This window comes from Geospiza fortis, unplaced genomic scaffold, assembly GCF_000277835.1.
Source record: "Geospiza fortis unplaced genomic scaffold, GeoFor_1.0 scaffold138, whole genome shotgun sequence".
NCBI lineage: Eukaryota > Metazoa > Chordata > Aves > Passeriformes > Thraupidae > Geospiza > Geospiza fortis.
Genome location: NW_005054307.1, coordinates 1,247,594 through 1,261,524, shown reverse-complemented (window position 1 = coordinate 1,261,524; position 13,931 = coordinate 1,247,594). Strand labels below are relative to the sequence as shown.

General features: G+C 34.5%; 1 protein-coding gene across 1 annotated transcript in view; it reads right to left on the bottom strand.

The window, feature by feature from the left end:
- Positions 1–13,931, bottom strand: part of CRPPA (CDP-L-ribitol pyrophosphorylase A) — a 104,610-nt gene that overhangs the window by 46,985 nt on the left and 43,694 nt on the right. The window contains exons 5-7 of the mRNA XM_031066814.1: positions 12,759–12,804; positions 4,693–4,790; positions 670–759 (exon numbers count right to left, since the gene is read on the bottom strand). Coding sequence (XP_030922674.1) covers positions 670–759; positions 4,693–4,790; positions 12,759–12,804 — 234 coding nt within the window. The remainder of the gene's footprint in view (positions 1–669; positions 760–4,692; positions 4,791–12,758; positions 12,805–13,931) is intronic.

The following is a 13,931-nucleotide window of genomic DNA, read 5'->3' as shown; positions in this document are numbered from 1 at the left end:
ATTTACCAAAACAGGAAATACATCACTTTTTTACTTTTGGAGGGGGGTGGGGTTTGGTTGATTAGCTGATTTGTTTTAATATGCTTTTATGATGTTTTATGATAAAGTTATAGATGTTTGAAAAATAATGAAATTAATAATATTAATAACCCTTTATATACATATATATATATAACCAAACAAACAAGATTAAGGGTCTTGATTGGTCTCAGATATGGTTCATGTAAAACCAACCTGTTCCCATACAGGGACCCAAATACAGATCACATAGCATGCACACATCCAGAATGGGAAACACTAATTTAGACCACAGTAGCAATGAATGCACAGTTAGATGACTTGACATATCACAGGCCTCTCCTTATAATAACTCACTTCAATACAACAGTTAGGAAAGGAAATTTTAAACTACTTCAGATTTCATCCCTCTTGTTCAAGAATTCATGGCTGGTTAACAACACAGTGACAGAAGTGTGGAACCAGAGGAGAATGGACAGACCAGTATCTCAAAGGTCGAGTTTAGTGCGCATTGGAAACACCAAACATCAGAATGAACACAGTACATGAGGACAAAAATAACAAACAACTTATTACTCAAATATTTAATTATTATTTACCATTACTAGTAAGTCTAAGTGTAAAATAAAAGCACCCATCCTCACTACTTACATTTACACAAACAAAATTGTAGCACTGTCCTGAAATGATGCTTTGTAGACAGCTATCATTTTTGCTTGGAGATATTGAAATAGCTTCAACCTGATTAGACAGAAAAAAAAAAAGTCAAAAATTCTAATTCAGCCTTAACTATCTGCTAAAGCTTCCATCTCTGTAGCAGAAGTTATTAATTTAAATGATTTTAAACTAGCAATTATTACTTCCACTACAAAAACTGAAAATTGCTCAAAATTTTGGGGTGCTCAACAGTGAAGCATGGAGCCCATCATCTGTTGAAGCATGCTGCCCAGGGTAGGCATTTCAGAAACTGCCCTGGAAGCATCAGACACGAGCGCTGCTGCCTGGGTTTGGATGTTCAACTGTTTTGAGAGATGAAAACACTGTCCATAAAATGATCTAATGATTTTAGACCTCTAATTCTGAGAAAGCCTCTACAATACTCAGATATATATATTTGTCTTCATGAAGTTAAGAATAAAATAAAATTAGTATGCATGAAAAGACCAGGTGCATGTCTATTCCAGGATTCTGCCCAGCACAAGAGTACAAGACCCATCTGGAGTTTCTCCTTGAAATAATTTCCTCAACAAATATTTTTAAATACTTTCTTAGGCACAGACATACTTATTTTGCAACTTTTAACACAAGCTAAGTAACTATCTTAACTCAGTTAAAATAAAAAGTAGATTCTACTACATTATCAGCTTCAGTATTGCCTTAAGTAAAACAATAAACCAGGTAGCAGAGGGTGAATTTGTTCCCTAAGAGAAGATAACACTTTGAAGTAAATAAAACATCTTGAAACTTAGGAGAAAAAAAAAATCTTCATGTTATTTCCATTAAATCAGCAAATCCCACTGTTTCACAATACAGCTGAGCTTTATTTCTTCCCAAAACACATGTTAAGTATCATAGCAAGCAACAGAAGTAATACACTTCTGTGCTCACTTAAAATGCTACTTAATCCCCAATGCAACGAAAGTACCAAATACAACATTTAAAAAGGCTTTGCAGTGCTATGTAAAACTGTATTTGTTAATTTTTGTAATAATCAGGAGCTAACTTGTTTGCAAAGGAAGGTGGTTTGAAACCAAGAAGTTGATAGTCTGAAGATTTTAGAAACATTTTGGGCTCAAAATTTGATAGCACAGACACAAATAGCTGACATTTAATATTTTAAGATTAAATTTTTTTAAAGTTACAGAAGATATTAATTACTTTGAATTTCCAAAAATACTTGGAAAATGCAACACTCCAGGGCTCACCTGGCTTGAATCTCTGAAGATGTAAAAGCAGAAGTTCCTGGTAACTTTACAACCTTGCACACACTTCAATGAACATGAGCCTATCGCAAGCCAGTGTCTTTTCAGAAGGTATTTGGAACATGACCCAAGGCAGAAGGCCAATTTTTTTTTTTTGCATTGAAGTATTACAATACGTGACACTTAAGCTTTCCTGAACATTTAAAAATTCCTTTAGTGCATCATTTGATTTAACTCCAACAATTTTATTAAGTAACACACTAGCATTTTTGACCACCATATTATCCAGCAAAAAGGAAATAAAAAATTTCTGTTGGAAAAGTAAGCACAACTGCTTAGGTAGAAGCTTCAATAAATCATCATTTAACTAAAATTAATTATTACTCTATTTGCCATTTAATATCCTATGCAATAGTACATTTTTCAAATTATAATTAATATTAATCCATGGTATCAGCTACATTAGAGAGCAAAAATTACCTAAAAGTACCACCTTGGTAAAAAGTGATTCTCATATAATGTTTCAGTGTTTAAATAGAAATGAGTATATGGATTTGCTTAACTACTTCTGGTCCTAGTAAAAACTAATATTCTTTAATTTTTTTTAGTTACCAGATGCCCTGTACTGAATTTTCAACTTTATTCAACATCCACTTCCATAAAATCAAAAACTAATACCAGGACATTCGGAACCTGCAAATTTATTTAAATTATATCAGAATTTAAAATCACAATTAACAGCAATGCCACAGATGGACAATACAATCATTAAGAAATTGGTGAATTTTTACTAGTGAAATGTTAGTTCTTTTTCTATTTGAAAACAACCAAATTTTTTTATATCCTACTCATGGATAATTATCCAGTCACAAAAATGACACACAACTTTATCCAGCTGATTCCATTTCATGTGACAGCAGCACTTTGTCTCTAAAGAAACAGGAGTACATGACTCCCAGTCACAGAAGAAAATACCTTCAGCGCCCATTTAGGTTTGTTTGCTTTAAAAGAAAGGGCTAAACAACAAATTTAAGGAAAGACTCAAGCTATGTCTTTCACAGTATGATATCTTTGACAAAACATTCATTCATTAGTCATACTATTTACAGTAACACTGACAAAAGTACTGTTAAAGTACTTCACAAGAAACAGCTGTACCCTTAAAAAACTTTTAGAAATTATTTTCTTTAACTTATTAGTTAAATTTATAGGTCTTTTTTTCCCTCTGCTGTTAATATTATCATGTTATTAGACCCTCTCTCAGAAATCCTTCTAAGAAAATTTCTTTTTAGTTCTTCTTTAAGGACATATGTAGAAGTTAACAAATATCCCACAAATAAATATGGTTGCTACAGAGAACTGGAGTGTCAAAAGTATCTAAAATGTTAAAATAGTGGTCCCAGATAATAGGTACTCAACAGAATGATTCCTAGTTGGTCTCTTATTTAGATCAATTACCTTCCAATTATCCCTTTGAAAAGCTTTCAGTGCAGTACACCTACGTTGCTTAAAATAATTATTTTGCACAAAATCAAATCTCTCTCACACAAGGCACCGTGCTTCATTGGAGAACAAATAGGCTTGTGTATATATTCTTTCTAAGGCTTGAAATTCTGTATATTGGTAAACTTAAAAATTAACCCTGAGATTTTACTGTTTAAAAGCATAGGGATAAGTGATGTCCTCCTACTAACAGCAGAATAGTTTACACAGAGATAAAAAGAGATATAGCAACGCATCTGGTGTCAGTGAAAAGGAGACACACTTCTGCCCTATCATACAGCTATTCAGACTTATTCAGATCTGCTAAATTTTTTTCACTTTTAGATGTAGACAATTAATAGATATAAAGCAAGATTCCATGCTAAATACAGTTCTTCCTGTACAAAAACTTTCAGTGCAATGTCAAATGACATTTCCAGATATAAGACAGCAATACAGGTTCACAGGGAAACATATCCTTCTAATAATTAACACACCATGCAGAAGATCAACAGACATGAATAAAGCCATTGCAGAAGTAACATTATGCAAATCAGAAAACCTGAATTTTTGAACAGTTATTCCCTGTCTATTCCTCTGGGTAACGAGAACATGTGATATCATCACATAAGATATAATTAAGAATCACCCCAACACCAGTCTAAGCAATTACCAAATATTAATCACCTTTGGAAAATAGAAATATGATAGCTCTATTAGAAAGAATAATGAAAAAGAAAAAGATAGTTAAATGCCAGTAGAACATTCCATCAATATCCCAAAGCAAAGACTCCTATGAGCATTCACTGTGAGGGAAATGTACCCCTATTGCTCTACAAAAAGGCTAATTAATTCGATTTTGCATTCACAGCTCTGCAGGAAAACAACCTACTCTAATTGGTTCATACTCCAAGTCAGACTTCAAAGTAACAAAAGCATTTCCTCTGTAACATATTTGTAACAACTTGGGTTTACTGAATTGAAAAAATCTAAAGAAAATTGCCTCTCTGTTGTCTGCATTCAATTTCTCCTCTAATCTAATAGAGACATTTTAAGTGGATCTGTAAGATGCCCCTCTACAGCATAACTGGGCAGAAGATGCTTCTTTCTTGGTAGTTTCCACACCTGATGTTAATCCCTTGTGATAAATACTACAGTGACACAGGAAGTCTCAGTTCCTGTTTTCATTATTAAAACCATTTCTTAGGAGTAGTGACAACCAGAAACATTAAATTAATCAGACAGTTGAGAGCCATAGAGTTATACTTACTTTTATTTGGCTTTTCAGAGATTCAGGAAGGAGAAAACCTACTTGTGCAAGAGTTTCCTTCACACTGGTGATAACACAAACTTGTTGTGATAGGTTGTCTGTGATTAAGAAAAAAACCTTACATTCCATGCAATAATAAATTAATCCAAATTACTAATCTGCTAAACATTCACAATGTTCAATCCACATATTGTTGTTTCTTGACAGAATATTTTCAACAGCTGTAAATTTAAAGGCTACAAGCTACAGTTAATGTAACTACGTAATTTATATAATATACATCTCGAAATTCAAATTATATTTTATATTATTTTGTACAACATGAAACCATTACATTAGACCTGCCCTCAAAGCCCATTTAAATGTATTAAAAGGTATTTGTTCAGGTCCACATAGACACTAGATGACAACCAAGAAAACTTTTTGAAAATTTTATCCCTCTTATCACTTCAACAGATAACTAAATGCAGTGTCAGAAATATTGAGTAAATAAAGGGGGGGGGGAGGAAGAAAAAACAAAAAACAGGAGATAACATAAGTCCTATTCTCAACAATATATACTAAAAAGTTGCCAAAAAATGAATTAATGATACTGTTTAATGAGACAGCAGATGTAACTGTTCACCTAAATAGCAAAGAAATTGCAAAGTTGTGACAAATATCTTGGCCTGGGGAATTTCCTAGATCTTTTACTAGGGGCAAAATACAGTATTTTGTTCCTATGAGGAACAGCAGTTTCAAGTTATTGCCTGATTAGTTCCACAAAGCCAGTATTTCACAAAATTAGTAATTTCTCTTGTTATTGACATCAGGTTTTAGATTCAGTGAACATTTTCCTTTCTTTAAGCCAACAAATCAAAATTCAAGTCTGAAACTCTCAAGTCTATTTAAGGCCTTTATCCTTTAGATGCTGAATTAACACACAGAACAAACCACAAGACTCCCAATACTTTTGGGATAGCTATTCCATAAGTGACTAGAAATTTCATACATGTAAAGTCTAATTATTTTTAAAGCAGACTTCAATGAAACTCCAGAGACAGAAATATACCAAACACCACCACAAAATAAATTAGGAGTGAAGGACAAGAAAAATTATAAAAATATGGGGTAACTGGTCTTCAAACAAATCTGGATATAAACAATATGTATTTGCTGCATATGGAAAGTTATTTCTATAATTACATACCACACAATAAGTTCAATCAGATGCATAACCTCAATAGAAACATCTCACTTTCTATTGTAAACTCACAGACTTCTTTATAAAAGTAGACATGAAGACCTGAAATTTAATTTTAAAGCTGCTGTAAAGTTAACACTATTGGAAAGTGACTTGTGATTTTTAAGCAATTTTCTGTGACCAGGAAAAGTGATTTAACCGCTGATAATTCCAATGGATAATTAGAATGATTTTTTGAATCATGGATATTTATTATGTTCAATATTTATAATGTGACAACAAAAATACTGGTGGCAACTGAGTTTGTATTAAGTTAGCAAGAAGGGGAGGGAGGAAGAAGGGGAGAGAACAATAAACATCTGCTTATAAACCATCACAACCAGATGGAAGTGAGAATTAAAAAAATGCATGGCCAGTTCTCACAGGATTGGAAATCAGAGGATACCACAACTGTGGGAGAAATTATCTTCCCATAGATTCACTGGGCAAAAAAAGTACACTGAACATGCATCACAGTTGGCTTCTACTTAATAGAGAATAACTTTACAATCTGAAAAATGGGAAACCATATTGAATTAATTTCTTATCAGCAGAAAGAAACTAATGGGTAGATTGAAATCAGAGCAAGAGCCACTTGAATTTAGTACCGTACACAAAGTGCAGATACAAAATAGATATACATAATAAACCAGACTAGCATATCAGATTTCAAGAACTCAGACTCCATTGAACTAAGTAATTTAATGAAGAAGGTCAGATTGGAGCTATTACAAAAATTCACATGTGGAAGAAGGCTGTGGAATCCAAGAAGGCACCATAACTTAGGCTCAAACAGTTATTTTTAAAAAGAAGTCTGTAATCAACAGCAAGTGTCAGAAGTATTCTCACAAAAGACTGCTCAAAGGCTGCAGCTATAAAAACCCATCTCACTACTCTCTCCAGCCCTCTTAGATCTCTAATTTCCTGTAATATAAATGAGAAAGGAGAAGCAATTACAAAAAAGCAACTAAGATTTGCAGGCTGGGTTTAATAAAGAAGAGAGAACAAACAATGACGTGTGGAAAACTGTATTTTTTATCCAGAGAAGAAACAAAACATTACAAGGGGAAAGCATGTTAATAAAGTAGGAGAATCTTAAAGTAATGATAATACAAACATTGAAAAAATGATCAAGGAAATGAGTGAAGGAAGTCTGAAAAATCATCTTCTCTAAAATCATCATAGTAAAGCAACAGTTCTGTTCTAGTTGAAGTTTGAAACTGAGTGCCATTTAAATCCAAAGTATTTCAAGTGGTCCAAAAAGATCCATATGTTAATTTAGACTGCACCTTTGCTGCATTGTGGAAAGGAAGACTGAGTGGAGCTTCCCTCCCCAGGACTGCCTGTGTCCCACTTCTGCTAAGATGATGGAGCTCTGTCTCTCAGTAGTCACGCTGAACCCAGTGAGCGCAGCTGGAGTGCTGGCTCGTAACTCCAGGGATTCCATGGGCTTTGCTGCCTGCCAGTGAAACTCACTGTGTGCAGCATTTCATTCCTGGTTTTCAGAATTCTGTTTGGGTGAATGAAATAGCCATTCTGGAAAGCCATGACATAGCCATGTCACAAAGAATTTTAATACTCATCTAAAAACATTTTGTTTCCCATTGGACCTCTGGATAATTGAGGCTGGAAGGGACATCAGGAGGTCCCTCATTCAAACACCTTCTCAAAGCAGGATCACCCACGAGGTCAGGCCTGGTCATTCAGCCCTTTACTGCTCTGCCATACAATCTCTCCAGGCAACCTGTTCACTGCTTGATTGTCTGTCAAGAGTGAAAGAGGTTATTCCTTTTAACAAGTTGCAACTTCCCTTGATTGAGTTTTTGTTTCCTTCTGTTCTCCCACAATGAACCACAGTTCTATTTAATTACTTTCTGCCATAATTTCTTTTTCATCTGCATAACAATTTTTTTGGTTGTTTCCTCACTATTACATTACATATCAAACTCCCTACCTTGCTTTGGCTTCCTCTACTTATTTAAGCTTACTGTTTCCCTGGAAAATTCCTCTTGCCAACACACATCACCCATTTACTGCCAGCTTCATTCCAGCTGTACCTGATAATGGAGTAGTGTTCCGTATTCACATGGATCACATTTGATCCCTTCCAATACTTTTAACATACACTCAGAGCATATTTTTTGCATTAAATAAAAAATAGTTTAAACTTTGCACAGTCAATTTTAAACATTAAATTTTCCTATCAGGAGTTTTCTCCAATTAAGCTAAATTTGATACAAGATCTCAGAATTTATTCCATCAAACATTTTTCTATATCAGAAAACCTAATTTCCAATTTCTTCACACCCTCCTTTGATATGCTGAAAGCTTTAGATCACATTATTATGCAGCAACACCTGCCACAGTCTTTATCCTAGAATCATACCCAATTATAAATTAAAATGTGTTCATGTTTATGGAACTACTGTAGTTAGATGGTGTATTAAGTGTACTCTGATGGAAGACTTAGAAGTTTACCTTGAAGAGCATGCCACAAACAAGCAGCAATTAAAATAATACTTTGTTTGAATAAAGATAATAAATATCATATCCTAGAGAATTAATACCATAAGAAAAAAAAATGCATCTGAATGGTAAATAGGTTTTAGCCTACAGACATAATTTTTTTTCTCTTAATTGCATATATATGTGTGTATATACACTTGTTTTTGGAAACATGCTTGTACCACACCATTCTTAGTTTGCTATTACAATTCCTATTATTTTGGAAGCACATCCTAATCATCAAAATGCTTTTGAAGTTTGCAGTGAATTCCAAGCAGTAAATTAATTTATCAGAATTCCATTTGCACTTTCTACATAGCAATGGCTTGACTTGTTGGGAAATTCAGTATGGTTTCCTCTGGCATCTTTAGAAACATGTTTGTTACGAGATTCTACTACTGTAAATATAAGAAAAATTAAATAAATACTGCCAAGCATTCATTCATGCTTAACAGAATAGATGAAATTGTTATTTGAATAATACAGGTAACCAAAATATCTAACAATTTTTTTGTTGTTTTTGTTTACCCATTCCCCATGTCTCTGTAGCCACAAAAACTAAAAATCAAACTTGACACCGACCCTACCAATATTAGTACAGAGGAAAGAAAGGAACATTTGTGGTAGAAGGCAAGAAAAGAGGGTTGTTTTCACCTGACAGTAGCTATTCCAAGGAGTATTCCCCACCTGCCAGTCTATTTCTTTGGCTCAGAGCTGAGAACAGCCATTTGTTCATGAGCATGCTCATGAAAATGCAGATAAGATCTCTGTCTTTGCTAAACAAGGCTTATCTCAATTTTTATTTTTATAAACAGTCACATGGTTTCTTCACAGAACACAAGTCAAAATATGTAGCTCACAACAGCCATAAACAGTTTGAAGGCATTACAATATTTTTCTCAGCAAAAAACTTGCAAAAATCATCATTTTATCTGCATCAACAGACACCTCTTCAGCCAAATGTGAGGACAAATTATCCAATCTACAAATGCATGCTCTTGGGAAAAAGTAATTTATAAAGTAAGGCCCTTGTGAAAAGAAAAACAAGGAGGAGGACAGAGAGTCAAACTCTAAGTTACAAACTTCTGAGAAGCACCATTTAAAGTTTACATGTTGGAACTAGAGCTCAAAGTTATCTACCTCGAGGGCAGTAATCCTAATGGAATTTTTTAGGATGTTTTGTATTAACCTGATCTTAACTACATTTCTAGATGAGTCACCCTTATTGTAAGACAATGTTTTCTTACTTCAAGACTATTAAAAATAGGCGTGTACCACGTTGTCTGCATACTCTACAAGTTTATACCTGCTTAACTAAAGAAAAGCATTAAATTTGCTTTTTACAAAAGCTAAAAAGGGAATTGAGGAAGTCAGGAAACTAAAAAGAAATGTTTTAAGAAAACAGTCTCAAAAGAAAAATAACTCAGTCTATTTACATCAGTGAAATGTTTGTGTTGCCTTGAATAAGAATGATATACATGCATATAATATCTAAGGTAAAACAAATGCATGTAGGGATGTATGTTTTTCTTACTTCTACCTGAGTCAAGTTTAGCAAGGGAGAATTTGTTGAATTCCTGAAGAAAACCAAAATTTTTGATCACCAATAAACTGCAGATGACATAAAATTTGGAACTGTAGTCACAAAATTAAATGTGTACACTCAGAAGTTCTTCATCACTACTGAACTCATCCAGAGATAAAAATGTGTATCCAGCACAGTAAACAGGTAACTTAATAATAAACATATTAGCTGGGAAGACTGAAACAGCAGTGGGGAGCAGTGTGAGGCCAGAGCCCTTAGTACCCAGCACCCTCCCAGCCCATGCATTCAGCTTCTGGGACATCTCTAGAGGACCTTGACAGCATGCAAGGCAGCATTTAGAGAGCTGGTATCTTGCAACTCCACTTGACAGTCATGTAGGACATCCCCCTGGAGGCACTTACATGGCACAAAAAGTGATAAGCAAGAGCACATCAGTTACACAAGAGCATGTAGTGATAGGGCAAGTAGGAATGGCTTCAAACCGAGATTAGATTAGATTCAGATTAGATATTAGGAAGAAATTCTTTACTGTGAGGCTGGTGAGGCACTGGAACAGGTTGACCAGAGACGTTGTGGATGTCCCATTCTTGGAAGTGTTCAATGCCAGGTTGGATGGGGCTCTGAGCAACCCAGTCTAGTGCAAGGTGCCCCTGCTGATGGCCATGGACTTGAAACTAGATGGTCTTCAAGGTCTTTTCCAACCCAGGCCATTCTATGATTCCATGATTCTACAATATAACATCATGTAGTGGGTTCTGAACTCTCAAGAAAAGCAGACACTGTGATATAATCAATTACCCAGCTTCTAAGAAAGGCCTAACTGAGCATGCCTAGGCTTGTGGGATGGTTGCCATTCTCTAAGGTGACCTGTCCTTGAAGGTCTCCCTTAGGTGCAGCACAACACAGCAGAACAGAGCTAATAAGATTTCTTCTGTAAAACTAACAACCATAAGACAAAACGATGCCATACAGGGGTACATCAGGATGCTGCCTCAAAGGACAAAAATATATTCTCCCCTTAAATATGCTTTAAGTGCGGAATGAACTGTGCATAAATCATCTGCCTAATATTAATTTACAGGGTTTAACTGTCCACTACCAAAATAATTCATGCTATAGTCACCTGAAGGTCTGAAATTTTAAGCCTTTTGGAAGGGCACAAAATAGATAAGGCACAACTTTCAAACTGCTGTCTTGGAGGACTAATAGTGCCAATTCAAAACCCCATTAAAGATAATTAATGATGTAAGATAACTCTGTTATGCAGTGTCCTAATTTGCTATGAAGGATTCATTATACTACTTGCATAACGAGCAAAGAACATGTACAGCTTCTGCTTCCTGAACTCATGCAATGCAGCAAGAAGCAAATCTAAACTTCAACAATCTTAAAGTACAGATTGTCATAGACACCTCCATAATAAGACTACTGTGGTAACTGAAGCAAATATATTGCATGCTGCCACAGCAAAGGGACATTAGATAAGTAAAGGGATTAGCCTGATTGACTGCCATGAAGGTCTTAATTTTTACTTTAAACTACACAAGCTTTTTATCATAAGCATTAGCTGAAAAAGATTGTACTGGCTTTAAGGAAGAAAAAAAAAAGGGGGTAACATGACATAGATAGATAGATAGATAGATAGATAGATAGACAGACAGACAGACAGACATAGATATAGATATAAAAAACTAATGTAACAACTTATCTCCTTTAAAGACCTATGAGATTACTGAAGCCCTTGTATACACAGGAGCATGGAAATTCATTTGGATAAAGGTTAGTTTTGTTCCAAGTTTGTAATTTTTTGACCACTGAGGAAGAGTTTGGCTCCATCTTTACTGGAACCCATTACTTGTAAGAACCAGAAATTTCCAGGCTTCCCAGTTCTATCTTTTTTTATTTGTGCCTGAAAAATTCAATTAAGTAGTTGTAACAGTGCATCTAATATGAAATATTTGCCCACTGTAATAACAAGACTGAACAACTAGCTAGTCATTCTCCATACCTCAACAGCCCACAGGTTTTCCTCTGATTTTCTTAAATAGGAACTACATTCTTTTCTCTGGAAAGGAATTTTTAATCCAAAGGGAAGTCCCTTTCTCTTCATCAGTTTCTGGGGTTTTATCCCTCAGTTCTCAACAAGGAGTCAGGCAAGGGTCCCCTGAATCACTGCCTATCAGTTTACAATAACCAGCTCATTATACAGGATTTGAGAATTCTTCCTTCCTACATTGTTTTTAGAGTGAGTGCACCTAGATAAAGGCTAAATCCAGTCTTAATGTTAAACTGGTATGAAACCACTGCCACCAGGGGAAAAAAAAGGTTAAGAAACTGTTCAGCAAAATATTTATAAATTAATGAAATATCTCAATATCACATAACTGCTATATCAATTTAGGCAAGTACTGCCTGTATGTAAAACAGTGAAGAGCCCTAAAGAGTTAATACTTGATTTTCACTCTACTATGTAGTATAGAAAGACTAAACATATTCAGAATTGACCTGCAAATGAAAGAAAAAAAATTGCTTATTCCTTATAAGGCCCTTCAAAATTAATCTCTATTTGACTGTAATATACACAGCTTTTTATAAGGTTCTATATTCAGAGAGAAGTAAATAAAGATAAATATGCCGAATAGAAATATTCCAGTAAACAAGCTAAAACAACTTGCCTAAGCACATTTTACCCATCACATAACTTTTCTTAAAGACATTTCAAACTATCACACACAAAATTCTTAATTAGAATCAGGAATATGCAAACTGACAGTCACAAGGACAAACACGTACCCTTAATGATTGATTCAGCTGCATACAGATCCCGCTTGTAGGTCACCTAAAGGACAGACAAGCCTCATTAGATTTAACACAGCAGGAAGGAATGTAAAACCAATAAAACAAGGCCCTGAAGGCAATTCATTACATTTTAAACACCATAAACAAGTGATATTGTCAATTTCTTAATTTTGGTAAAATATCACTGGCACTTTATGAGAACAGAAGTTGCAAAAACTACTGGAGACTTGAGAAAACCCCTTTCTCAAACACATAGATCGGCTTAGAACTCATTTGAAATCTAAAAGTATTTTCAATCCTTTGAAAAATCATGAAAACATGATAATGCATCTATTTTTTATACATCCATTCTACTCTAATTTTACTGCAAATAGATTAATTTTTAACAGGACTTGGGAACAAATTTTTAACAGGACTTGGGAACACTGACAGCCAGGGAGAAACCTTGTTATTGCTTTTACTAACATAGATGCAATCTTTCAGTAGTGCAACACCGTTACTGTTAATGAGAGTCCGATTAACCAGTGGGAGTCAGTGAGACTACAGTAAACAGTGTGAGCTTTCAGAGAATTGATAAATATCAAATTCTTCTTGAAGACATTAATCAGATCAAGTTAGATGAACAATAAGATGCTGAATATTTACTTGGTACTTGCAAAAACACCCTTCATAACTGTCTTTATACCCTCATGATGGCTGACAGTTACAATAATAGGTTTTGCAAATAAAATAACAGAATTAAAGTCAGCATTTACCCAGGACATTAAGAGTCTTTGCTAGCAATGTCTTCACAATGACAAGCAGTGACTTGAACCGACACGAGTATTAAATATTTGTACTTGTTTTTACTGTAAATTCATTTTATGCTAGATAAAATTTTACTGGACTTTCTGATTTTTTTTTTCTCTTGAGTCTGAATAATTTTTTTCTTTCTTTTTGAAATGAACTGGATTCCAAAAGCTTTAGTGCTGCAAGGTAAATCTGTCAGCAGGACACCACTAACAGTAGCAGCATCTTAGTCTCCAAGTAAGTGATTACTTGAATTTAACATAAGGATTCTTGTAACCACTTTCCTTTCAATCCCATAAATTAAACTCTAGATTAAAGTCAGACACAGATGAATAACATCTCATTATTTCCCTGATGCATTATATTCTTTTAAAATGA